Source organism: Homalodisca vitripennis, chromosome 7 (assembly GCF_021130785.1).
Source record: "Homalodisca vitripennis isolate AUS2020 chromosome 7, UT_GWSS_2.1, whole genome shotgun sequence".
Lineage (NCBI taxonomy): Eukaryota > Metazoa > Arthropoda > Insecta > Hemiptera > Cicadellidae > Homalodisca > Homalodisca vitripennis.
In genome coordinates, this window is record NC_060213.1 from 19,125,340 (window position 1) to 19,149,821 (window position 24,482).

At 34.7% G+C, this 24,482-nt stretch overlaps 1 protein-coding gene across 2 annotated transcripts in view; it reads left to right on the forward strand.

Annotated features, from left to right (window-relative positions):
• Positions 1 to 24,482, forward strand: part of LOC124366961 (E3 ubiquitin-protein ligase ariadne-1) — a 51,766-nt gene that overhangs the window by 20,902 nt on the left and 6,382 nt on the right. Inside the window, exons 4-10 of one of the 2 annotated variants that reach the window (XM_046823595.1) lie at positions 1,793 to 1,885; positions 4,109 to 4,180; positions 12,729 to 12,944; positions 14,065 to 14,286; positions 15,259 to 15,389; positions 20,037 to 20,241; positions 23,613 to 23,726. In XM_046823595.1, coding sequence (XP_046679551.1) covers positions 1,793 to 1,885; positions 4,109 to 4,180; positions 12,729 to 12,944; positions 14,065 to 14,286; positions 15,259 to 15,389; positions 20,037 to 20,241; positions 23,613 to 23,726 — 1,053 coding nt within the window. The remainder of the gene's footprint in view (positions 1 to 1,792; positions 1,886 to 4,108; positions 4,181 to 12,728; positions 12,945 to 14,064; positions 14,287 to 15,258; positions 15,390 to 20,036; positions 20,242 to 23,612; positions 23,727 to 24,482) is intronic. The other variant, XM_046823596.1, reaches the window with a different exon arrangement.

Here is a 24,482-nt window from a genome sequence, read left to right on the forward strand (position 1 = left end):
CACACGTTCCGATTGTCATCAAATTACGTAGGTTAAATCAAAGAAAGTGATGTTATGTTTTGATATCACGGTCACATCCAAATCTCGACTGAATCCCAAAAAACCAAATTTCTTGTACCTGTATATCGCTAACGACGAAATGTTAGAGTACCGCAGCTTTGTGGCAGTACTTGCAAATACTGCTAGTAATGATAAAACTTCATTGCACTTGGCGTAACGGTTAAATACAGTACTACAGTTGTCTATTTGGTTTGGAATTTTTCAACTGGGAAAAACCGGGAATTTAAAAAAAAAGGGGTTTTGAGTGGCCACTCTGAATTAGGAAACTGAGAATAAGCCAGAAATTTTATGAACCCAAAAAAACAGAATAATTTGTAAAATTCCTCTATGAAGTTGAAAAAGTTAATGAATATTGAAACGTCTTTCTGGTGCCCTTCCTATCCAGTTAGTAGGCTTGGTATTCATTTAGACAGCAAACTCTGTTGGGACGAACATGTTAATAATCTCTGTAAAAAACTGTCCAGAGTTACTTATCTTTTAAGAAAGTTGAAGGATTGCGTGAATCTGGATGTTCTTGTCATGATATACTTTGGCCTTTTTCATGCACATCTGAGCTATGGTATACGTCTTTGGGGTGGTTCTAGTTCAGCAAAAAGAGCCTTTATTTGGCAGAAGAAGGCTCTTAGAATAATAAACGGACTAGCCATGTCGGCTTCATGTAGAAACACTTTTCAACAACTTAATATTATGACTCTTGCATGTATCTACATTAGCTGTAACCTGATTTATGTTAAGAAGAACATTAGTAATTTTAATCAAGCAAATTCAATACATGATTACAATACTAGACAAAAGAAAGATCTTGTTAAACCTAATGTTAGGCTTAATAAGTGTTTAGATAGTTTTAAGTATCAACAAATCTTGTTATACAATAAACTGCCGATGTCCATCAGGTCACTTCCTTGTAATAAATTTAGTTGTACTATTGCTAAGTGGCTTAAGAAGAAAGCATTTTATACTGCAGAAGAGTATATGAACTGTGATATGTTGGACTTGACACCTTAATTTTGTTTATAACTTCTTGACGATGCCTATTGTGACTTGTTTACTTAATGGAAAATAAAGTTCTTGATTCTTGAGGCCTCTTCATCATTTATGTCTACCACTCATTTTTGGTTTCATAAAGTTGCTTTTTTTGTTTTTGCCTAGATTGTTCTAATAATGTTGCATGAGTTGCATTGATGTGTATAGCTTAATTTGTCAATCTTGTTGTACGTGATTGTTCACCTTGTGCCATATCGTTTGTAATCACCAAACTACGTACTGTGTCACGTACATTTAACGTCACATTGGCCGTTGTTGCTGTGTTGAGGCTCAACTCAAAGTTCAAGTATCGATGGGTTAACCAAGCTAGTATTTGTTAACAGACGTGTGTTAAAAGTTTGGAAACTTGCAAACCTCTAGCAACCTATTTTAGGATCACAAAACAAATAATCTAAAATTATAAATAATTACAAAGGACTGACGTAACCTACATTATTAGAACTGTTGATGTTGAAAAATGTCTGGGACATCAGCTGTAGATTTACTACTGGGAAAGAGAATGAGCTGAGAATTTGAAAAATTGATATGAGTGACTGTAATAAAGATGTTTATACCAAGTCTGAAAATAATTGCAATCTCAGTGAAGAGATTAAAAGTACTTTGATCAGTCCTAATATGTCGACTAATAAAATCAATATATTTAGTTTAATAGTTTGATGACAATATTAATGTGTTTAGTACAATTTAGGCTTCAAATGCGGCTAAAAAGGCTAAGATGGATGAGGCAATCGGAGTGAAGAAGAGCAAGAAATTCGAGACCATTGATGAGTCCAATTTGGTGGTATTTTTTTTTAATCTTCAGTAACTACTCATATTTATTCTTAATAGATTAACTTCTTTGTGTAGCAAGTTTAGTGAACTATTTCTTCTAGTGCCGCTTTTATTTAAAAGATCAACACAAAATTAGCTGTATAATTTGGAGTGATGTAGAGTACTGAAAATCTGTGTCATTTTATATTTGGACAAAATAACTCTTCGTACAAACCAAAAATGTGACTAACACTTCGTACCCTGGGGCTTTAGTACATGTTTCGGCATGGCTTCTTGAGATTTTTTTGAGATTTAAAAAAAATGTCAGTGTTATTTCAGTAAGTATGTTATAAAATCATTCTATATATAATTTTAAAGGCAGACATACAATTTTTTTAAAAGTTTTAATGAATGGAAGAATGAATTTTGAGCTATTTCAAAATATGTAAGTCATGAAACAGATGGGTTACCTGAAATGCTTTATTTTTGGAAATGAATTCAGTAACTGTGTTAAGAGCATGACTATAAACACAGTATAGAGAAAAAATGCAACATGCCTGGTGGAGTGTTGTAAGCAGAAGAAAGAGAAGTGGCTCTGACACTGTTATTTAGGACAAATTCATGAATACTGTCAACAAGGGCTTAGTGGATTATGTCCTTAAGAGTGAGCATGCGTTCTACTTGTAATATGTTGGAATTATGTAAACAGATATTTTAATAAAATAAGAGAGAAGGTGTAAACACTATATGTTTGTGGTTTGTTCACTGACATTTGGATCTGAAAGAGTTTTTCTTGCTGAACATTGTTTTCTTCATTTCATCAAGTTTAGAATATGAAAAGTAAAGCTTTAAATAAAAATTTAATGTGTATATCCCAAAATTAAATAAACTTTGCTTGTTTAATTTATTTTGAAATGCTATAGCAGCATTATAAACATTGGTTTATACAGAATAAAATCTTCTTTTATAGTAAAATGGTCATCACGGTTTCAATCCTAATAAAAGTGTAAGTTGATGAGATATACAGCCATGACCTTATATGAATATTCAAGCACTTATAAATAAAATTATCAAGAAACATTCAAGCACTTAACATTATTAGCTATCAGAATGGATTGGTGTCAATGAATATTGTACTTAAAATGAATATATTTAATTCTAAAAATTGCAAACAAACAACTATTAGAAAAGCCAAATCAATATACAAACTTTAGTTCCTTCTTTGAAATAACTCCTACAATGATGAAAATGGTCTATGTAAGTGAATATTGTGTAGCATTTTTAAACTTAGTAAAAGTTTTTCCTAAAAGATTTTTTTTGGTAGGTGCGTACATTTCATTTCAGTATAAATAGCCTGGTTTTAATAAATTCACAGTTGTGTGTTAATCTACTTTTATACCAAAGCATGTGTTGCAACAACCATTGGACTTTCAAGTTCCGTTAATATATGTCTTAACAAGACAGATCGTCTTAAGTAATATGCATAGCTCTTTATATATTTCACAGAATCTGTTCTTATTAGTTAATTTAAAAAAAGACAAGTTTTATTCGTATGTAAAGTAAAAATCAAATATTCAAAGAATTGAATTAAATGTCGCTGGGTTAATTACAGACGTTTCAATGTCTCAAACTTGAGCCAGTTTTTTTTATACAACAGTTATTTAATTAATTAATGTTCTTGCCAAATTGTTTTTGTTGGTAATCAGAAATAAATTTTGAAATCCTTATGTAAACAAATAAAGATCATAGTGGTATTAAACTGGAATGATAAATCTCCAGTCCTGTAAAGAAATTGTCATTTTCAACAATATTGTACACAATGTACTCTCCCCATCCAGTCTCAGCTGTTTCAATGGTCTAGTTGGTTGTACACTATTGGTTATAATTAATTATTGTTATTGTTCACATATTAGATATTTCGTTCCCTCATTTAATTTTATATTTTTTTACTGTCACATAACATTTTTACATATCCAGCAAAGTGACATCTACTGTATTGTGCTTTGAACTATTTCTCATGTGAGAAATATTGTAGAAATACTGTACAAATATTTTTTTGTACAGCCAAAGTTTTTTTGGGTGGCTAAAGTAACCAGAAATTAGTACACGAGAAGGTGTAAAAATTGTCTGAAGCAGGGCTTGTGCTTAATTGAGTTTGCATGATTTATGTTAGGTAAGAGTCGTATATCTCCTTGTGAGATTATCTATAGCCAGTGATGTTTATGTGAGAACCAATATGTTTTCTTTGTTTCAGCCGGTTCGAAAGCAGTCTTCCTCTTCCAGTACAGAAGAATGTGAAATTTGCTTCATAGTTCTACCTTGCAACGTAAGTGTATTCTTTACATTAATCATTCTTATTTTCTACTAATACGTACTGGTATTATTTACAAAGATGAGGATTCTTTACACTATTTCCAACAATATAGCTGAATATGAATAATTATGTAAGTATTGTTTACAAAGATGAGGATTCTTTACACTATTTCCAACAATATAGCTGAATATGAATAATTATGTAAGTATTGTTTACAAAGATGAGGATTCTTTACACTATTTCCAACAATATAGCTGAATATGAATAATTATGTAAGTATTGTTTACAAAGATGAGGATTCTTTACACTATTTCCAACAATATAGCTGAATATGAATAATTATGTAAGTATTGTTTACAAAGATGAGGATTCTTTACACTATTTCCAACAATATAGCTGAATATGAATAATTATGTAAGTATTGTTTACAAAGATGAGGATTCTTTACACTATTTCCAACAATATAGCTGAATATGAATAATTATGTAAGTATTGTTTACAAAGATGAGGATTCTTTACACTATTTCCAACAATATAGCTGAATATGAATAATTATGTAAGTATTGTTTACAAAGATGAGGATTCTTTACACTATTTCCAACAATATAGTGTAAGTATATGAGGATTCTTTACACACTATGTAAGTATTGTTTACAAAGATGAGGATTCTTTACACTATTTCCAACAATATAGCTGAATATGAATAATTATGTAAGTATTGTTTACAAAGATGAGGATTCTTTACACTATTTCCAACAATATAGCGGAATATGAATAATTATGTAAAACTGCTCAGTGCTTTCTTGATGTCATGTATTATTCTTGTCTTTAGTGTTCTGAAGGCATATCATTATTGTGTTGGTCTTGGGTAACAGAAGACATAAGTGCGAGCCTGTGCGTCTGCTGTGTTGCATTGTCCTTGATTAAACAATAATTATATGACTTTGCGAAGTTGGAAACAAGAATAGACTAGTACTAATCATAAGTAGTGATGTTTTGTACCATTTTTGTAAAATTAAATACTCTTTTTTTTCTGCTAATTGGAACTGACAGTTCACATAGTACATAAATCAATACTACCACCACTATTCATATACAATTTCAAACAGAATGAATTACTGATTTCAATGGTGAATTTATTTTGCTGTTTTGGCAACAGTGATTTCACAATGACGTAATAAAACTTGCTATAAAGATCATCTTCATCCAGCCATTTTGAAAATTAGTGATATGATATATCATAGATGTGTTTTATTATGTCGATTTATAGCTTTGTTTTAGGCTCTAATTTCAATAATGTCCCAAAATTTTGCTGATTGATAGGTCGTCACACATTAGAAAACTTGTTGACCTGTCAGACTCAGACAACCTAGACCTTGACAGTGACATCTAGGTTTCCCTTTATGCTTTCTAGAATCCCAAACTAAGTCAATATTTCAGCAAAAGTTCAAAATTAGTATATTTATTGTAAAATTAATGTAATCAGTAAAATATACTTTTGATTTGTCAAAAAACTGTCACTCTCACTACTTTAAGTTGGACCTAGAGCCTACATTTGCAGGATATCAGATAATGATTATTAATTAATTTATTATTTTGCACTGCACATGATTCTATAAATTTTGGTATATTTTGGAAACATACTGTAAAAATTATATTTTTTGCTAATTTTTGAAAATGGTTGTCCCCATAGTAACTAATTTAGCCTTTTTTGTACTATTTGTGGTTTTTGCAATATATTTAATTTTGCTTCAAGAGAACTTAGATACCATATTTATATAGCTTCATGCTTTATCTAGTTTCATATTTTCTGAAACTAGATAAAAATGAAGAATAAATGGGATATCTCAGATTCTAATATTTATTGTATTATTACACTTCACCAGGTGCAGTCCCACCACATTTCTATAAAAGAAAGAAAAAATACTTTATTTGGGTAGTCATGTATCTTTTTTAATGGTTTATGGATAATGTTTTTATGCCATAATTATCTCCACATTCTCCTGAAAAAGTAATATATTAACGTGTAGGATTATAGTAAAACTGTTTAAAGTATAGATTTCGATGCTAAAAAATGGCCTGCTATCTGAGGAAAAAATGACAAGTTCCAGGAAAGCTTAAGAGATGTCATAAAAGTGTAATTATAATAAAAGTTGCCAATTTGTATGTAATATTAAAAAAAAACTGTAATATTGTGTCTATATTGGTAAATAGTTGAATTAAAATGGTGCAGTATTGAATAATATACAGTAATATTACGGAAATAATAGTGAAATGTCATAATTTCTAACCAATTCAAACTAAATTGGTACTAATTTTATTGGTACTCCCCTTCCAATAAAATCCTAGTCTGTCAACCAGTAGAAGATTTCAAATTGGCAACTACCCAAGGTTGTACAAAATCACGACATAATGCAATTTTACGAACATGCATTCTTTGAATTATAAAGTTTAAATTAGTGCTTAGACAAATGACTAATTAAAAGTATCGAAATCCTGTTATCCTTTCAAATCTTTCATCGACCATACTCAATGAAATTGTCGACAGAACAATTTAAATGCTTATTTTTGTTGTTATATGTATCAAAATGTTATCCTTACTTTATCCCTGAGTACTGGCATGGGGTGTTTTCAGACCCCCATCTTCGTAAATGTAGGAACAACAACAGGAAGGGGGTTAGTTGCAATGCTGTGCGTCTCAGTAGTTCTAAGTTTACTCATGTGTGATCTGTTTAAATGGTTTTCTTCAGCTCATGTCACTCTGCTGTGGTTTGAAATGCCCTAGGGTGTCGTTAGGCCCCCGTGCCAGTATATGTGTTTTGTTGCTGATGGAAATTCTCGATATAAATTAATAATCATTGCAAAGAGATTTTCGTGTTTTGTTTGCTATTTTTTCTAGAGTTTACAGTTTTGAATAATGGATTCAGAAGAGAAGTAACTTAGTGAGATTTAGAAAATATCTCTGAAGATATGGAATAAAGTTTAATTACTTTCTTATTGAACCGGTATCAGTCATGATGAAGAGGACCATATCAGTGCTTCAGACCACAACAATAATTCAATTACAGATGACAATGAGGAAGGAAATTGGAATGGCAATGGTCAAACCACAATCTGTAAGGAAAATGAGAATGAGAAAGGAAATTGGATTTGCAATAGTAAAACCATAAGTTGTGAAAAAACCTGCCACCATTGCTCATATTCCGAAATATATATTTGGCAGTCTGCAAAGAAGATTGCACAAGTTCCATTGGAGGAAGGAATACCCACAGGGCAATTCTGAAAAGATGAAAAGTTCAATGCGTAGTGTGCACAAGGACAGTGACATGAAAAGTCCTTCCTGTGCAGAATAAAGTAAACCAATGCCAAATTTTAGGTGTCATTTTCCAAGAGGGATTGACATACTTTTAATTCCAAAATATATATACATTAATAGTTTTTCCGTAAATGTTATAGATGGTGGAAAATGAACTCGTGTTTTTCAAAATAAAAATATGTCAATCCCTTTGGTCATATTTCACATACTTACAGTTGTTTTCCAATTGGCCTGATTATAAAATGGTTCAAAATTACTAGTTCAGATGTTTATAATTCCTAGTGAAGTAACCCCAAAAAAGTGTTCTCAGTTTCATGTCTCCAGGAAGGGTATCTAGAAGGAATGTTACTATAAAGTTTTAAAACATTTACTCAACTCAAGGTTGATTGCACGACCTTAAATCATCAAAGGAGCAGTGAAAACAAATACATCACATGCAAATACCAACTGCAGTTTCATACCTGGATAAGATGTGAGGGGGCTGCAATACAGCAATTCACTAATAGTTATATTTTTGGAATATCTCGAACTCATTTGAAATTGAGATTCTTATTTAAACTATACTCATATGACTCTTTGTAAAGTTGAACATAAATTAAATCACAGAGAATAAATAAAAGATATGTACCAAGAAAGTGTTTTAACCAATATCTTGCTGATAGGCTTTGAAAACACATTTTACATGTATTGTATGTAATCATCACAGTCAACACAAAGGATAACAAATGAATTGCTGAAACCTTGTTTTAATTTACAGCAGCTGAAATTTTATGCCAGCTTACATCAGGATGTGTTCTTACTACAAAGTATTTGATTTAAGCTCTCTGGATAGCCATTACAAACCTCCAGTAATGTCACTCAAATAATGAACTATTTAACCGTTGTAGTTCTAAGTGATTATTGATAAATATGAAAACCTATTTCCAGCCTCATATGTAGCCACAATGTACAGTTTATGGAAAAGTATAGAGAAAAACAATTATTTATTCAAGTCTTTTTCCAACAACTTTCACAATGACAATAATCATCTGACCTATGAAAAGCAGCGAATTAAAACTGACCATTTTTGGACATTGGTTCAATGGCACTAATAAGGAGGTGTGGTTCGGCTTCAATTTCTGTACTGGCTCTTATGTGAGAATGCCCTGTCATTTCTTTCTTTGGTCTGTGACCGAGCTGACATTGGGATTTCAACTAAATATAAATAGTTATTAAAAACTAATAGTATATAAAACAACATTATTGTACTTGTGACACATTGTGTTGTGTAATTCATTATTGTAAAGTTTCAATACCGTTCAAGATAAAATAATCTGCAAGTAAGCAATATTTTCCGTTGCAAAATGCTATTGTGATAATATGAGCAATATGTTTTATGGTAATTACGGTCTGAGAAATAATTGAAGCTTTTAGTCATTCATTAAAACCTTATTGTGTCCAAATGTATCAGTTTGCTTATAGCTGCTGATTGTTATCAGTCCATTGCAGTTTTTATAGATAATTGCAATCATTATCAGCTTCACTGAATATGAATTGCTTCATTATTTGTCCTTGAATATTCATGTTGATAAGTTAATCTGGTTGATTCAGTGAATTAAATTGGGTTTTGAAACATCAGAAATTAACACGGTTCTTTGAATTGAAATTACTTCATAACAATATTTAGAAGTGAAAATTGACTTTAAGACTTAAAAATTCATTAACTCAGTTCCTACATATCCATAATTTAGTGATACAACACAAAATTTAGAATATATTTTTGCAATTACCCTATTTAAAAATATTTGCTTATGAAACTTGATAGTTATGATAAATTGACATAGTACATATGCGCTGTGAATGTGAAAGTACATTTAAAATATAAATTTTCCTATATATACACGTTGTGTTATGTATGTTTTTGTAATTGTGCATGCATTTTCATTAATTAGAAGTTTATTCCAATTATTTTCTAATGCTATGAATACTATTGTTGATAATTGTTATATACGTACATATTGTAAAAATGGTCAAACCGTTAATACAAAAAGAAAAGCAAGTATATGATAGAAACATGATTTAGCCGTCTAATTTAATTATACTTTCACATTATCTGCAAACAGAACCAAAACTGACATTGAAATGTTGGTTCTTCAGTTCCGATTCTAGCTTGGTTTGTAAACTTTAAATCACAGCACATAATGTTAATTTTGATTTATGACCCAAATAAAGTTTATTTAATTAAATACATGAAGTTTAGTTCACTTTAAAATTTATCTTCAGTTTGTTTTTAATTGAAGTGTTGATAAAAAATAGTAACAATGAAAAGCTATGAATGACCCAAGTTGAGTGTTTTAGTCACACTCTGCACAGTTTTAGTGACACTGATAAAGGTTGTTGCACAGAGAGCCTTGTTACATACACACGTTCTGCATGTGCGATTCACAAATTTGTATCCTGTAACTCAATTACAGAACTATTTAATCATTGTAGTTCTAAGTGATGATTGTTGGTACATCACAAAAACACTTAAGGAAACTCTGTACATGTAATCCTCTAAGGCTGTTTTTATGAGATAAGAAGCAAGTGATGGCACCATTTATAAAAAAAACCTAGAATTCAGATACGTATTGGATACATATATTAGGTTTTTTTCAAATTAAAAAATAGGGATAAGGTGTTTACCGAGGTTTTGTATTAAAGGCTCTTTGTTGTAGTTTTTTTTCCAACATTGTAATTAACCATCCTGGGAGAGAGAATAATCTCTATTCTATAATATAAATTATATACAATATATATGAATGACATGAAATATTGATGTCTAAAAAAATCTGTAAATGTAAGATAAAGCACAGATTAAGTAAGGGGTGCAAGCTCCGTCTACAAGATCTAAAACCAACAATTAAAACAGTTTCAATGCATTTTCTCAACATTTAAAATTGTTGTTGCTATCTTTATATGTTACAAAAAGTATAACGATGGCAAATGTCCCAAATCCTGTTATCTTTTCAAACCTTCCAATTTTCATCACTAACAAACTTTAAACATAGAAAGGTATATTGATAGTCCGGATAGTTCTGTGCTATATCCGTACTTTATCTCCATATATTACCTATAGACATCTAATATATACAAGCCCTCAATATAAAATATATATACAAGCAGCCCGCCTCCCGGGTGTATATGGTGGTTTGAAGTCACCTTTAACCCTGGAACTGGCAAACGCCCGATATCGGGCGTTTTAGTCGCATCCTAGATGGCAGCGCCCGATATCGGGCGTTTTAATACGTCTTTTATTTCTCAATATTACGTACTTAAAACACGATCAAAGAGTATCGGTATTGATACCAATCGAAAGAGGAAGGTTCAATTTATGTAAAAAATACACTATTAAATAATTTTATCGTTTCGTTACACGTCCATACGTTTTATAATCTGTGAACTGTTTGTTTACATTATCCCGCGTACCGCCCGAGTTGCGTGCTCAGCGTTGAGTCAACTGGTTCATTCGGCTATTGTTATTTCGTCAGCTGCATGGTGTTCTGTCTGGTTTATTGTTTGTTTGAGTTTGTTGTAATGATGGTTGTGTATATGACACAATAATAGTAAGTTTTTGTGCATGTTTACGTAATGGATCGTAATTTCCGCGATCGTTCAAGTGACATTCGAGAACTAGTTGTACATTGATACCAATCGAAAGAGGAAGGTTCAATTTATGTAAATAATACACTAATAAATAATTTTATCGTTTTGTTACACGTCCATACGTTTTATAATCTCTGAACTGTTTGTTTACATTCTCCCGCGTACCACGCTAGTTGCGCGAGCAGCGATGAGTCAACTGGTTCATTCGGCTATTATTATTTTGTTAGCTGCATGGTGTTCTGTCTGGTTTATTGTTTGTTTGAGTTTGTTGTAATGATGGTTGTGTATATAACACAATAATAGTAAATTTGTTGTGCGTGTTTACATAATGGATCGTTTCCACGATCGTTCAAGTGACATTCGAGAACTAGTTGAACATGAAATAAGCAACGATGAGGATTCCGATTTAGACATTCAATCAGAACATAATTAAAAATATATATAATAAAAAATAAAAAAAGAAAATTAATATAAACTAATAGTTACAAGATTGTACAAATCCAAGTGGGCTTTGAAGTTCTTAGTTTTGTTGTTAAGTAGCACTTTCGAATGTCAGTGTATGATTTTTGTATCATTTACCACTTGTAAAAATAAATACCTTATAAAATATGTGTTGTTTTATTTTTACTCAGAATTAAATGCTGTTCCTTTTCTATATTTTGTATTTTGCATATCACTAACAACAATTTTACAAATCAAAAACTTTGAACTAACTTTTTTTTTTCTAAAAATTTTTTTTGTTCATGAAGAGTTAGAGTAAGGGTATTTTTTTTTATAATTATATTATGTGAAAAATGTTCCTTGAACAATGCTGAATAAAGAAATATATAATATGACATAGGTACTTTATAGTAAATATGTAATAATAAAATAAATATGAGGCAATGTATGAAGTACTAAAACACTCTGCCACTGAGAGAAATATGACCGCCAGTTCCAGGGTTAAGCAGTTGGTCCCCAGGTTAAGTGTTAAAGAGGGCTTCTTACCCCTAATTTCGCCTTTTAAAATAAGACACCTTTACTTTTACAGACACTCGTGTGAAGTCTCATGTTGAAGGGATTTTTTTTCTTGTTTTTGTTCCCTTAGTATTAGAAACTTATACATTTCACTTAGTCCTATAAGGACCTTACTGCTGCTTCCGGAGTGGCAGGATATTCAGGATGGGTAAGGTTAGGGGTTAGGGGCCGCCTCCTATGAGGAAGAAGGGCACTAATCTTAAAGTCATGTCCTCCCAGAAGAAGAGGAGGCCAGCTCTGAACCAGCCTCTCCAGTCAAAGCAGGCAGGGAGTGGCACGACTTTGTTGAGGCTAGGAAAAACCTCTGATATTTAAGGAACGAACCCCGCCAACTCCAACAGTCATCTCTCGAAGTAGACTAGACCTATCAAATTACTCTTGCACCCCAGAATCTCGACATTTGAGATTAGTGATGTGCCGCTCCTGGACATCCATAAGGTTGCCCAGATTTACGTGACACATCGGTTTTTGCTGTGCCCAGTGGTAGGTTCAACTGGACAGTATAAACCAGCCAGGAGTGATCCCTGCTGGATAATGTTGAAGAGTTACAAGAGAATATTGTGTTCTGTGTGTGCGATATTACACTATGGTTTCTGGTTTCAGATGATGACGGGTCTGGAGTGTGGTCACCGTTTCTGTACACAATGTTGGGCCGAGTACCTGACCACCAAGATCATGGAGGAGGGTGTTGGCCAGACCATTGCGTGCGCTGCACACGCCTGTGACATCCTTGTAGACGATGCCACAGTCATGCGGTTGGTCCGTGACTCCAAGGTCAAGCTAAAGTACCAACACCTTATAACCAATAGTTTTGTTGAGGTTGGTACTTCATCTATATGTGTACAATATGCTTTGTATCTAATTTATGTTATACATTAGCTAATTAATATTTTATTAGTATTATTCATCATATAGTTAATAGTTATATCCTTATGATTTATTCATCTTAGTTGTTAGTCTTGTCATATAATTTCTTCTTGTTTTTCTATAATTTGTTTTTCACTTTGTTTTTTTTTTTAAATAATATATAGATTTGTTATGTTTTTTGGTATTTTATATTATATACATGTATTTTTGTTTGTTTTATTCTTTAGGTTTGGTTGTCCATACTGCCGTTGTTTCATATTGATATGTATAAGTTTTTATTTTAAATATCTTTATATACATGTATTTTTGTTTGTTTTATTCTTTTGGTTTGGTCGGAAATTCTGCTGTTGTTTCTTATTGATATGTATAAGTTGCTGTGATTTTTTATTTGAAATATTTTGTTATTAGAGAATGTGAAGATTTTTATCAGTTATAGTGTTCTTATTTATCATTTTTGAAATTGTTTGTAAATTTTGTAAATGTTTGTAATTGGATGCATAGATATGAAGTCGGATGAATATGAAAGTATATAAGTTAGTATATTTTGAAAGGTTATTTTAAAACAGGTTAATTTATAGAAATACATTTTAAAGCATTCAAAATATTTAACAATTTTTTATTTTTAAAAGTGTATTCTTATCTAATAGTTTTTTATTTATTTTAAAATGTATTAAATTTGGTATTAAAACATTAAGAAATAATTTTCACATCTTGTAATATTTCAGCTAGAATATATAATTTTAATTACTGTTAAATATTTCACTTGTGTAAAAAAATCAATTATTATGTTAGTAAATATTTTTTATTGATCTTTTGAACGAGAAGGACTCCAGAATTACACATTAAGCTTCAAATTGGAGTAGATAGAAAAAAATCATGAATAAAACATATCAGGTTATGCAATTGTTGTTGCCTGAGAATGGGTAGAATATAACAGTTATATTGCAGAAACTATAGAAGTATCTATTAAGTAAAGAATTCAATATCAATCGTTATTGGATTTTTTAAGAACATATTTACTGCTGGTCAATCAGTTTGATTCTTAACGTGTCATTATGTTTTTGGACAACAGTGCAACCGACTTCTGAGGTGGTGTCCCAGCCCTGACTGTAACAACGCCATCAAGGTGCAGTACGTAGAGGCGCGCGCCGTCACCTGCAAGTGCATGCACACGTTCTGCTTCCAGTGCGGTGAGAACTGGCACGACCCAGTGCGCTGCAACCTGCTCAAGCGGTGGATAAAGAAGTGTGATGACGACTCGGAAACATCCAATTGGATTGCCGCTAACACCAAGGTCAGTTCAAGCCCCAGAATAACGGTTCACTTCTGGCTGGTTTATACCTTCCGGTCGAGCCTGTACTGGGCACAGCAAAAACAGATGTGTCACTTACATCTGGGAAACCCTATGGATGTCAAGGGCGAAACACCTCTTTTTGCAAATGAAGAGATATTGGGATACAAGGGTGGATCAATAGGTCTGGTTTACTGCGGAGGATAATATTGTTGGAGTGGGTGGAGCTCCCTTAGTGTTAAAGGCTGTTGCTAGCCTGGACATAGGGTGTGGTCACCCTGCCCGCTTTGACTGGAGAGGGTGGTACAGAGCTGGCCTCTCCTTCTACCAGAGGAGTATCCTGACAGGAGGCAGATCCTGTCCCCACCCTTACTCATCCGATAATTCCGGAAGCAAGCGCAAAAATCCTTTTAGGACTAAGTACAATGAGGGGTTAGTCAGCTTCTCGTCCAAAATAAAAAAAAAGGTAAAAACAATGAGTGGTACGATTTAAGAATATGATACCATTTGTTTTGGTTAGCACCAATGGTTAGCATTGTTTTTCTGCACAATAGGACTTAAAAACAATCTATACTGCCATAATTTGTTTTTTTTAGGACTTAAAAACAATCTATACTGCCATAATTTGGGACTAGCGATTTCATTGGTGAAAAAGCTGTCACAAATATGAAGACAAGTTAGATATAGATGTGTGGTTCGTATCAAGCTTTATAACAAGATGAAGATATCGAAAAGCTCCTTCCTCATGTGGCGTTGTAAAGCTTACAATTATATAGAAAAGCATGATTAATACAAAAATGTTAACAAAACCTACTTGATGCGCAAAGCTTACAATAGATAGAGTGTAGGTCTAAATTTGTCAATCCAATAAGTTATGTTAATTATTCTGAAATATATTCTAAAAGTATTACAATAACTTAAAGTTTTTAAGAAAACTATTAAAATTAATCGCAGCGATATTTCTTTATTTTCCAGGAATGCCCAAAGTGTAATGTAACAATAGAGAAGGATGGAGGCTGTAACCACATGGTCTGCAAAAACCAGAACTGTAAAACAGACTTCTGTTGGGTGTGTTTAGGGCCTTGGGAACCTCACGGGTCTTCATGGTGAGTTGCATTTACATTGTTCTTTTTTATATTTAAGACCAATAGAATGTAAAATTAGTGTTCTTTGAAGACTCTAATTTTGTTTTTCTATTTCCATTATAAATAGATTTTTTTAATAATTTGCACTACTCCTTCTAGTTGATTGTATAGTAAATTCCCAAGTGATGGAATTTCGATTAACGGAAACATGGGTTATCGGAAATGACTTGAGGAATAGTGAAAACCGTTGCAGTAGCCTGAAATCGAGAAGCTTCAGAATATAAATAATTTGGGCAAGCGGCAACCCTAATATTATGTTGACAGCACTCAAAATATTTATTGTGAGGGCTGTAGATGGAGTACAGCACATACTTCAACCACCTTGCCATCAGCCGATGTTAACACCCTTCCCAATACTAACCAAGCATTCATGAGCCGCGTACTCAGCCGTTACTTCCGTTGGTAGATGAATTCCATCCCTACATGCCACCCACACTGCTGCCACCACACCTTCCACATCTAATCTTGGAATGTATTTCCCGAAAATTCTTTGTATCATCGTAACCTAGTATTATCAGATATTTTGTTCATCCGAAACATGTGCAGCCCATATCAATTCTATTAATTAGTTAATAGTTGTACTGTTCTACTTTTTTTAAAGTTCATTGATGTTGCATGGTTTGGAGGGATAACAGGATTACCTTTACAAAATACTCAAACTGAAATCTCTCCTTTTCTACTACGAACAGAAGAGGAGAGTTTTTCGAAAGACTGTTTCTTTTTATTGATATACTTAACACTGATAAATGAATAAAACGGTCTGTAAAATTTGTTTGTAAGAATTCTAGAAGCTCTATAAATAAGCTATTTTGTGATTTGTTTATAAAATCAATAATTGTTATCAGAAATCATTGAAAGGGAACAGTTAATCACAAAGAGCCATCCAAAACTGCAGTTGAATGAAACAAGGTCTCGTGTACATACATACAAATATAGCACAAGCTAGTGATGTGAAGATCAGTAATTAATGCTAAGTAATAAATAGTTATTTTGTACATGCACAATTGCATCTCCTTCAAATAACTATTTGTACTCATAGTGAATGCCTTTGGATTGTTTTATTAATAGATATATGATTACTCACCTTAACAATCCTCTTTTTGAACTATTTTTAGCCAAAATAGAAATTTAGCAACTCAATTTAAGTAAGGCTTTGGAAACACTACAGTTACCAGATATTATCTGCCTGATATCTTACAGAGAGTATCTATCACACATCCACGTATTCCGAGTAAATTTCTCGAGTTTGTCACCGATCATGTTTCATGTCCTTTTCATACTATACTACTACTACTGCTACTACCACCAGTACCACCACCACTACCGCCTCCGCTGTCGCAACTACAAGTGCTGCTGCTACCACTACTACTATTACTAAACTGGTAATGCTGGTAACAGTGGACGTAAGGAACGCCTTTAACTCGGCCAGTTGGGCTGACATGCTCGGTGCCCTACAGTCGACGTTTTTGATTCCACCATATCTCTTGAGGCTGCTAAATAACTACCTTAGGGATCGGAACCTGGTCTTTGGAACATTGGACGGACCTCGTAGTAGGGAAGTGACGGCAGGTGCTGCCCAAGGCTCGATTCTTGGCCCAGACCTGTGGAACATCATGTACGATGGGATTCTTCGTATGGAGATGCCGCACGACACCTCCTCGTTGGTTATGCAGACGACATTGCCGTAGTCATAACCGCGAGAGAGTTGGATGAGGCACAGAGATTGCTAAGTCTAGCTCTGAGGCGAATACTCTGCTGGATGGGTGAGCATGGACTGTCTTTGGCCCCCGAGAAGACAGAGATCGTGCTTCTCACCAGGAGGAGGATAGATCCTGTCGTGCAGCTAAACGGCAACACGGAGCTCATCGATACCAAACGCTGCGTCAAGTATCTAGGAGTGAGAACGGATTCCCGTATGACATTCTGGAACCAGATCACCTGTGCGGCCGAGAAAGCTGAAAGGATTGTGGCCAATCTGAGTAGGCTCATGACCAACGTCGGTGGACCCGCGGAGGGTAAGCGCCGAGTCCTCATGTCCGTGACGAACTCGGTTATCCTCTACGGTTGCGAGATCTGGGCGGATGCCTTGCGGCAGAAGCGCTACAGGAGGAAGGTCGTGGCGGTGCAGAGGAGAGGAGCTCTCCGGATTTCATCTGCCTATCGTACCGTTTCGGAGCCGGCCGTCCTTGTGATTGCAGGGGTAATTCCCATCGATCTTCTTGCTCTTGAGCGGAAGCGTGTCTACGATGGGAATGGCACTGTCAGCCGTTCGCACACAGTGGATGAGTGGCAAACTCGATGGGAGACGGAGAGCCGAGGACGTTGGTCTTTTAGGCTCATAGGTGATCTGAGGGGATGGACCGAAAGAGAGCATGGAGAGGTAGACTTCTACCTTACCTAGCTTCTCACTGGGCACGGTTGTTTCGGCTTCTACCTTAACCCTTATAAAGTCAGTATATCTTTTCACGACTTCCAGCAAACGGCACAATATATTAAAAAAAAAAAAATTGAATGTGTAAAGTTCATTTTTTTTTAACTTTCTATAATTATGGTAAGTATAAAAAAGGAAAAATTTTAAAATTATAAAGTCACTGTACTCAGGATCGTCAATGTTACGAGATATGTTATTTATCACTAATAATGAACACGGTACTTTGGAATTATACCGACCACACCCAGACATGAATCGATATTTGACATTTTGCTTCTACTGATTACTAGATTAGCGTAGAACAATATTTCGTCAATATAAAAACAGGAATTGTCTTATCGCAAACCCCTCCCCATCCTCAGACAGAGGTCAAAGTCGAGCGGTCTAGTAGATAACGTGATTGCAGAGTCTCGCCGCCCGTTCAGAAGATGCGTGGCTTTGTTGTACTTCCGTGTTTTACCTCTACATTTCTCCAAACACAAAAATTCAATAAAAACAAATATGATCAAACTAAAACTAAACTCTTTATTGAAAAAATCACTCAAAACTTATTTTTATTCTTGATCATACTCCGCCACCCAAAATGCGAGTGCCATGCCATGCCTTCTCGCTGATGTCAACGACAGAAAAACATCCCTCGAGATAGTACCTATCAGTAAAATATCAAATTCTAGAGGATCTGATCAGAAATATAAATTGAATTGTAATGGAAAGGCAATTATGTACCGCGCAAATCATGTGATGCCGCGTGGCCTGTCGTAATCGGGATTCTCGAGAAAGATAAGATAACAGCGACAACAATACCGATCACAATGCCTGGAAATGCTTGTAAGTTTGTAATTAAAGAGTTGTTTTTTTCGTTCTATCATGTTTGTTTAGCTATAAATTTATATTTTTGTGTTCTTCATACTGGTGTGGTCGGTAGAATCCCAAAGTACCTGAACACTAAATAGGTGACACTAAACACTAAAATGACACTAAAAACACTAAATGAATACTAAAACTAAGATATCAATACTTTTAACAAATAAATAAAAACCATATAAACAGAAAACACGACGAAGGAAACCGACTCAGCGATGGTTAGACACGCACTACCTGAAGCCAAACTGCAAGCAAAAGCGCGCGCGCGCGCTGTACGGCGTCTGTGCCGTGTGGCGGGGAGAGTGTCTAGACACCGCGTCTATTGTTTCAAACAATGTAATGCGACAGCTATATTTTGACGCTTGACATAGGTCAATAATCCACACACATGGTTGACGCATACCGTTAGTGACATTGATCGGGGATTTAAAAGGAACTTAAATTTGCTATAGACGCAGTTTTGTGTCGATGCGCCGTACCGCGTCTTTGCCGTTTGGAGATAGTTTGTCTATGCGCCATACGGCGTCTGTGACGTTATAAGGGTTAACAGAATGGGGAAGATCCCGAGTCCGGAATGCCAGTACGGGGATTCGGATTCGGACGATGCCCTGTACACCTTCTTCAAATGTAGAAGGTGGGAAACGGAGAGAAGGGAGCTGGAGGCAGCTATCGGGCGTGTTTCGCCGGAGATCCTTATAGAAGAGATGTCCAGTCCCGAATCGTGTAGCGCTGTCGCTGCGTTCTGCAAGAGGGTGCTAAGGCAAAAAAGAAGAGAGCAGCCATAAAGCACCAGAATAGCTCATGTTGGTGGATTTTAGAATGAAGTAATGCCCATTGGGCGAACGATGGCACCCTCTTGAAGTAGTTGCAGAGATGCGTTCCCGAGAGGGGTTCCAATGCCTGGACCGGTAGGTTTTTAGTGGGTGAGAGTCCCACACACCAGGGCGAACATCTGTCCCTGACTGTGCATAATGCATTTTCCTATCGTAAAAAAAAAAAAAATACTACCGCCGCTACCACTACCACAACTTCTACTACCACCACTACTACCGCCGTTACCACTACTGCAACTACTACTACTATACTACTTTATTGAGTTAACACAGTTGATCTATCCTTAGATGATTCTGAGTTTGGTGTTGCTGATGTTTTGATGAAACTTTATCCTCTGCCTATCATATACTAATCTAATCTAAACTACTACCTGGTGACCCTAAATACTTTTTAAGATACTAGCCTTGAAGTATGGTATAGAATAAGTCCATGTACCATTTGTCTGCATGGTTATAACACAAAATGGTCTGTCGTTTCAGGTACAACTGTAACCGGTATGATGAAGAGGAAGCGAAAGCAGCACGGGACGCCCAGGAGAAGTCACGATCATCGCTGCAGCGCTACCTCTTCTACTGTAACCGATACATGAACCACATGCAATCACTTAAGTTCGAGCACAAATTGTACGCCTCTGTTAAAGAAAAGATGGAAGAGATGCAGCAACACAACATGTCCTGGATTGAGGTATTATTTCACTTGGTTTTAAGTTAGTGTACTTTGTAAACAAACATGGCTGAAAAATTGTCTGTTTATGAGCGAGCTCAGATTGCTTCACATTATGAATTTGTAAACAAACATGGCTGAAAAATTGTCTGTTTATGAGTGAGCTCAGATTGCTTCACATTATGAAGTGTGGAAATAGATTATTTTAGTGCAAAGATGGTGGCGTAGAGAGAAGGGAGTAAATGCTTCGATACCTCCAGAGACAATTAAGAACTGTCATGCAAAGCTGATGACCACGCGCTCTGTGAAAGCCAAGAAGAAGTTGCCGTCTATGCCCATCAAGATAGGAGGAAAATGTGGTAACAGTTCAGGAAATGTTTACTCGTAGTCCAAAAAATAAACACGTCAGGCAGCTCGTGAAAGTGGACTAACAAGGCGTACAGTTACTTATGGTGTTGTATAAGGAACTAAATTTTCGCCCATGGATTACATACATGAGTTGAAATTTGAAGACTGTTACCGAAGAATGGAATATGGGGAGTTAATGCTGGATTGGCATGAAGATTGGCCACAACTGTTTGAAAATATCTTGTGGAGTGACGAGGTTGTGTTCCATATTGGTGGTTTGTCAATCGTCATAACTGCCATTACTGTGCGCCATGTGATACCAATCCCTAAATGGCGGTTGAAAAGTTGCAAACTCACCCCAAAAATGACAGTGGAATGCCTGCAACAAAACTCATTGGTCCATGAATATGATCAGTTTTAAAGAGTGTTGTAGTCCCACGTTGGCTGTGTCATTTTTCTCCGAATCGGTGTTTAAAAAATGTTCAAACTTCCAATTCCCACGTCGATGTGTCCTATGCTGTGGAAATTGTATGTAGTGTTGTTGGAAGTATACTGAGTGTTAGTGAAAGTATACGTTATATGTCACTAGGACTAGGCCTATATTCATCTCAGGTTTTAAATAGGTTAAATGATAGTGCAAATTAAATATCACTGCATTGAAGGCTCACACTTCTTCGCAGATGGGATAGTCAATCATATTAAAACAAAGCAAATCACTTTGATACGTTAATTTATTTTGATGTAATACAAACAACTAATTGTACTCACTTTGCTTTGTTGTTAATTTATCCACTAAAAACAATATCCCATGGCCCGGTTATAACTTTTAATACACTATTGCACAATTCCGTATTGCATCACTGCCAGGTGGATCTACACGTCTGACGTCCTCTCTGCTTCAGCTCTCCAAACAGAAGGAAGATTCTGGGGCCAAAACCTTGCGTAATGTCTCAAACAATGCTCAAGCCCTCTCCCGTTCAAATTAGCGTCTTCACGATTGAATATAAGTTTTTTTTTTTCTCTCATAATTATCGAATTTTATCACGTTCACTATAATTGATCAATTTAAGTCTTTCTATTTTCTTTAACTATTTTTCTATCGCTTTTTATTTAAATTTTTGCAACATGTGCTTTCTGATGTCATCAATACGCAAGTCATTTTATCCCACAATTGGCTTTTTTGCGTAATTTTATTTGGTACTTTTAGTAAAAACAAATTTTGGTTATGTTTAGTTGAGTTTAATTATTTGAATTTGTTCCCGTATAAAGTTTAACATATTTCTCTATTATTAATTAAATAAATCTCAATTCCAATAACATGTGATTTACTTGCGTCACGGTCATTTGGTTCACCGTCTGCTAATTCCCCGCGAATATTTAAATGTCGTAATTTGACCTGTCACAATGTCTGACCTAAGATATCACGATGGGAAAACATTTATGATCTCATTTTATGCAAGATGGTGTGCTTAATCCACCATTATTGCAATTTGCAATGATTGTTCGCCAATCAATGCAGTGATGACTTCCTTCAGAAAAGTCAATTGTATCCCTGGCCGTTTGAGGAAGTTAGTTAACAACACTGATGCCTACGTTGAGATTTACCTCGTTCCTATGTTTTCATATGTAGCAAACCACATGTACTTGGTTTCTTAATAAATCAGGATCATTATTAAATAATTTATAACAGTGTTATAATACCTTGTTATTGTTCAACCACACGGTAGGTATGTTGGGTCTGTTATGGAATATCACAATATATGATGTTTTAATACTATATATATAAACAGTCTTGGTTGTTGTATTATATAATGTCTTTGTAACAGCTAATGCTGTTGGGGGATTTCCGTATTTATTTACATGAGTGCATTTTTATTTCAATTTGAAGTAAGTTTGTATCACTAACGATGTCAAGTTTGAAGTCAATTTAGTGATGTAAATTTATTTGTTTGCTCTTTGCCAGTTGATACTTCAAGATTATAACTTTTTTATTATTATTATCGAAACTGTACTGTGTTTCTTCATATTACAAAGACTGTATTAGTGTTAACAATAATTACTTTAAATATAGTAGTTACGATACTGCAAGCCATATTTTTAGTAAAAGAGAAACACAGAATAATATTCAAATAGCAAGTGACTGCTCAAAATCCTTCCAGGTGAAAACTTGAAAGCAATTTGGTAAAGTTTCATATTTGCCATTTTATTCCTGTTCTCTTTGTGGTATATTTTTGTGTTGTCTTTTGAAATATTCCACTTTATCCAGCATGGTAGACAAACAACAAATCGTCCAGTAATTTTAAATTTTTATCAATTCTTTCTGCTTTTTCAAAACAATTCCTCCTTCCAGAAAGGATTTTCTTTTCTTCCAAGGGATGCTATTATTGATTGCACCTGTTTGTTTCTTCGTGAAAATAAATTATTAATGGTGTACTGATATGTCTTATATCTATAAAAACACAGTATTTCTGACGTTTTACCTTAGCTATGTTACAACTTTTTACATTGCGTTATCATTATCTGAGTTTAGCTCCAGTTCACCTACCTTTTCTGGAGTCATGTTCGTCTGAAGAGATCAAAAGAAAGTCAACAATGAAGAAGCTCAAAAACGAAACATTTACATTGTTCGACATCGGAGACACCTAAAATAGGTGAAGTGTCTCATCAGGTACACAATTGAGTACACTACGATGTGATAGACAAGATCTCTAAGCACGGTGGATCAACCGAGTTTTCTACACATAACGTAGCTATGATAGGAAGGGTTGATTCAAGTGAAATTTGAGTTTAGCTCCAGTTCAACTTTCTTTGGATCTCTTCAGATGAACATGACTCCAGATTCCAGGAGTCAAGTTTGAGACGGCGTCAGATACCAGATGCTGCAATAAAAGGTAGATGAACTCAAAATTCAATTGAATCAACCCTTCCTACCATAGCTACATTACGTGTATCATTTTGTGATTAGATAACTTGACTAGTTAATATTTGCATGTGCAATGTTAAAGAATAAATAATACAACTAAACAATTTGGTTGTTTGAACAGGTGCAGTTCCTAAGGAAAGCGGTTGACATCCTGTGTTTGTGCAGACAAACACTCATGTACACGTACGTGTTCGCTTACTACCTCCGCAAAAACAACCAGTCAGTTCTTTTTGAGGTAAGCTGATTTAGTTTGATCTATTATCTTACTGACAGTATGAACTGAGTTTTTGAGCATGGGAAAAGTCTAAATTTATTATATTGGAACTAGCCTCTTATTATAATTGTGAACGTTTATTAGGGTGGCCACCCAACCGGGAAAATGTAAAAAACTAAGAATTTCAGTTTCAGTGAAATCAAGAAATAATTTAACCGCGTCTTAAATCAGGGCTTGTATTTTACGCAATGTGGTCCGTGAAACTGTGAATGCAGATCTACGTATGAGGTCTGTACGAAAAGTATCCGTCCTGCGTTTATATCTTCACGCCAGAACGCCGAGCGGCCTCTCAAGGGTCTGAGCAGAACTAGTAGTTCCTCACGAACTATTTGAATTAGTTTCTGGCTAAACACCTTAGGTTTTGCGAAGCGTGTGTAACGAATTTGCATCAAGTTTGATTATAACCATAAACCCATGAGTTATCACCAGTAATAACCTTATATATTTTCATCATCACTGACCATTTTCAAGTGGTCCTGAGCAATTTCACAGCAAAGGTTTTTCTGCTCGGCCGTGAGCAATTTCGGAATGAGTTTTGCACACATGCGAGTCATTTTCAAAATCTCATTAAAAATTTCCCAAACAGTAGTTTTTAGTATTCCTAGATCATTTCTAGTTCATGAACAGTCAATCGACAAATCACCTTCAAACACAAGTCGCACACGCTCGATGTTTTCCGGTATTGTCACTAAAGGTTGACCAGAACGAGGGTCACTG